Below are 3,917 nucleotides of genomic sequence, written 5' to 3'. Positions count from 1 at the left end.
TATAAGTTTAGGAAAAACATACCCAAGTAGAAAAAAGTGTTTGTATTATACTTGACACTGATAAAGCAGAGAAGACATAGTTGTTCTTATTAAAAACTAAAGATTAAAGTAATCCTTTTCACCAAATATTTAAACTCTATGAATTTAAATTACTTTAAAAATATTTTAATTCCAATATAGTTAATATACAGTGTTATATTAGTTTCAGGTGTACAGTATAGTGATTCAACAATTCCATCAATCACCCAGTGCTCATCACCAGTGCACTCCTTAATCCCCATTACCTATTTAAGCATCCCCCCCACCCACCTCCCCTCTGGTAACCACCAGTTTGTTCTCAAGAGTCTGTTTCTTGGCTTGTCTCTCTCTCTCTCTCTGTGTGTCTCTCTCTCTTTCCCCTTGCTCATTTGTTTTGTTTTTTAAATTCCACATACAAGTGAACTTATATGGTATTTGTCTTTCTCTGACTTACTTCACTTTGAATTTAAATTTTTGAAATGAATCTGAGTTAGTTTCTACGAGAATATTTTTGTTAATCAAGCACATTTAAAGGGTCAGAAATTTAATTTCATTATTTTCAGGCTATTTTAGGAATATTCAATTTATGTAAGCAATTATTTACCTAGATAATGTCAGTCAGGACAGAGCACCTTTAATTTCCGAGATTTTATAATCTTATGTATTAGTACCATGTGGAGGTAGGAAAACTTTTATATACTCACAAAATCAGAGATGAAGGCATTTCTGAATTACAGATACATAAATGTACAGGCACAGACAAATAGAGCTTATAGCCTCAGTTCTACAATTTCATCCATGGGTCAAGTATAAACACAGAAACAGTAAACCTCCCTGGTACAGATATCAAGTAGGTGTTCCCCTCCCAGAGGGCATGCCATTCTGAGTTGATTTGCGCTAAAAATAGACAAACAAAAAGACTGACAAACCAGATTCTCTGTTGTCTCTCACCCAGCAGGGACCAGATCTCTACAAACCATCAGTCTATTTAGAAAGATCCCAGATGGTCAGACTGTAAATATAAATTCTCACCAAATGACCAAGCAATTGCACTTTTAGGTATGTACACAAGAAAATCGAAGCCAAGTGTTAACACAAAATCATGTACACAAGCAGCATTATTTATAATAGCCAAAATGTTGGAAACAGCCTACATGTCTATCAACTGATAAATGGATAAACAAAATGTGATATATGTATACAATGGATTATTCTCCAGCCATAAAAATAAATTATGTAGTGACACATGCTGTAATGTGGACAAACCTTGAAAACATGCTAAGTGAAAAAAGCCAGATACAAAATGTCTCACGTGAGTCCGTTTATATAAATGTCTAGAATAGGCAAACCTATATAGACAGAAAGTAGATTGTCTGCCAGGGACTAGTGGGGAGGGAGGACTAAGGAGTTACTGCTTTAATGGGTATGGAGTTTCTTCTGGGAGTGATGAAACTCTTCTGGAATCTGAAGTGATAGCGTCACAGCACTGTGAATGTATTAAAAAACAGTGAATTGTACTCTTAAAAATGGCCAAGATGGTGAATTTTATGTTATGTGGGCTTTACCTTACTAAGAAAATAAAACAAAAAGAAAACCAAAAACCAAGTTCCCAACCATGGCTATCAATAGCAGGGAATAACTTACTGGCTAAAAATGAACCAAAAACAAAACAGAAACACCAAACTACTAAGTAGAGAAGAAAACAAATTATAAACAGTTAACAGTGTACTAATTGGGGCATTGGAGTTACGTTGAAGAGCCAAGGAAAGACATGCCCGGGCTTTAAATGTCCATATGGTCCACTTTTCTGTCGTTGAAGTTTACCTGGCTCTGGTAGGTGAGACAATTGGACATATGGGTGTTTCTTCTAAAACAGTTAAAGATAATTATGAAAGAAGTATAAAATTATGGCACTCATTCACATATGAACACATGTTCCTTTTTTATGCTAGGCTATTAAAGTCACATAGAAAACGTTCCCTCATACAGAGGGTCCAGTCAACAGGGAGACCAGGTTTCTGTCACAGACGCTTCTAGGCCAGTCCTGATCAGGGGCCGCTGTCATCAATGACATCACAATGTCGGGTTGTCATAAAGGCAGCTCCCAGACCAGTGAGGGGCACAGTGGGCAGGAGGGAGCACTGGTACCCTGACAGACCCAGACCACTGGGAGCATCAGGCTGGGCTGATCAGGGCCAAACCCAACGAACATCATGTCTGGAAGAAGAAACCACCGGCACTCTCACAGACGTAAGAGGCACAGTCTGTCCCGCTCCATGAGGGCCGAGCTCCAGCTCCCGGTTAGCCGCGTGGACCGCCTCCTGCGAGAGGGTTGCTATGCCCAGCGCCTGAGCTCATCTACACCGATCTTCCTCACCGGCATTCTCGAGTACCTGACGGCCAACATCCTGGAGCTGGCAGGCCAGGAGGCCCGCAACAACCACAAGATGCGCATCACCCCAGAGCACGTGCAGAGGGCCCTGGGCAACAACCAGCACCTGAGCCGCCTCTTTGAGAATAACACCTACTCTCAGGTGGAAGCCGTGCCCCAACCCAAGGAGTGGTGAGGCCCGGGTACCAAAGCCCACAACCTCATCTAGTCCCCAGTGCTGCGCATAGATGAGGGAGGCCTGCTCTTATGTCAGCAAAAGCCATTAAAGGATTTAAATCCAGGGCCATGCTTCTGACTGCTCTCTGTTTCTGTCCTTCTGAGCGGGAGGTGTCTGGGAGACATCCAGGAGATCTCCCATGGGGAGTGGAGGGTGCAAGGGGCAGTGGGTGTGGGAAGCTGGAGTCTGGTGTTTCAGGGAGCGGTTTCTCTGGGGACAGTGCGGGGAGTGGCCCTGGCGGGAGTGGCTGGTTGTGGGGGAGAGATCTCCCATGGGGAGTGGAGGGTGCAAGGAGCGGGCGGTGTGGGACGCTGGAGTCGGGTATTTCAGGGAGCAGTTTACTGGGGACAGTGTTTGCCGGGTGGGGGTGGGGGGATGGCCCTGCAGGGAGTAGCTGGTTGTGGGGGAAAGACGTCCTCACTGGCTCTGAGCAAGTCAAGGCCTGTGAGGCCAGGAGGTTGGCCAGGGGGCGGGCAGGGGGTCTCCCGGCCATACTGAATTCCCAGAACGATGGTGGTAACCGGGGTGGGGCTGCAGACCAAGGCTGACGTGCTGCAGGCTTTATTGGTGGTAGGGGAACGTGCGGAGGTCAGGAGGAGATGGCAGTGGGGGGGGTGGGTAGAGAGGGTGGCATAGCAGTTGACGTGAACTTAATGGGGGGCAGGGGCCTTCCATGAAGATTGAGGAGCAATGGGAAACCGTGAAGAGGTATACAGGAAAGGAACTATGCTCAGCGTGATTTCATTCGTTTGTGCCCGGCCTCATTCCAAAAAAGGACTTGAGATAGGGATTATTAGCTAGTGCTGTGATACTCTGTGGAGTATATCCTGTCCTCCCTTGTGGACCCTGGTAAATAGGAACATCAAAGGTATTATCTGGCCTAAGACATGCAAGCCTTGAAGTTCTTAATAGATATTAATAGATTTATTTATTTATATATGTATTTATTTGAGAGGAAGGGGAGGGAGGGCCAGAGGATGAGGGGGAGAGAGAATCTTAAGCAGGTTCCACACTCAGTGCAGAGCCTGACTCGGGGCTCAATCTCACAACCCTGAGATTGTGACCTAAGTCAAAATCAAGAGTCGGTTGCTTAACCGACTGAGCCACCCCAGGCACACCGTAACAGATTTATTTACAAATGTATTCCTTTATAAACACATTTATTAGTCTCATTCTCGGATGAAACACCTAACCTGTCTATGGTCATATATTTGATGGAGCGACCTAGAGTGAATGCCTGTTTGGAGAGGTATAAGTATGTTCTGTGTAAGTTCTGTCCCGAGTGGTGGA

The 3,917-nt window shown here is 44.7% G+C and overlaps 1 protein-coding gene across 1 annotated transcript; it reads left to right on the top strand.

Moving 5' to 3' along the window:
* The first annotated feature begins 2,231 nt into the window (after positions 1-2,231).
* Positions 2,232-2,585, top strand: H2AL3 (H2A.L variant histone 3). Its single transcript, XM_036083859.2, has one exon. The coding sequence runs from the start codon at positions 2,232-2,234 to the stop codon at positions 2,583-2,585; it is 354 nt and encodes a 117-aa protein (XP_035939752.1).
* The last annotated feature ends 1,332 nt before the right edge of the window (positions 2,586-3,917 follow it).

Source organism: Halichoerus grypus, chromosome X (assembly GCF_964656455.1).
Source record: "Halichoerus grypus chromosome X, mHalGry1.hap1.1, whole genome shotgun sequence".
NCBI classification, from domain to species: Eukaryota; Metazoa; Chordata; class Mammalia; order Carnivora; family Phocidae; genus Halichoerus; species Halichoerus grypus.
Note: the sequence above shows the minus strand (reverse complement) of the source record. Positions and strands in the feature narration are given on the sequence as shown.

What these genes read in the sequence shown, in the direction of transcription:
- H2AL3 (XM_036083859.2), top strand. Translation starts at nt 2,232, where the DNA reads ATGTCTGGAAGAAGAAACCACCGGCACTCTCACAGACGTAAGAGGCAC.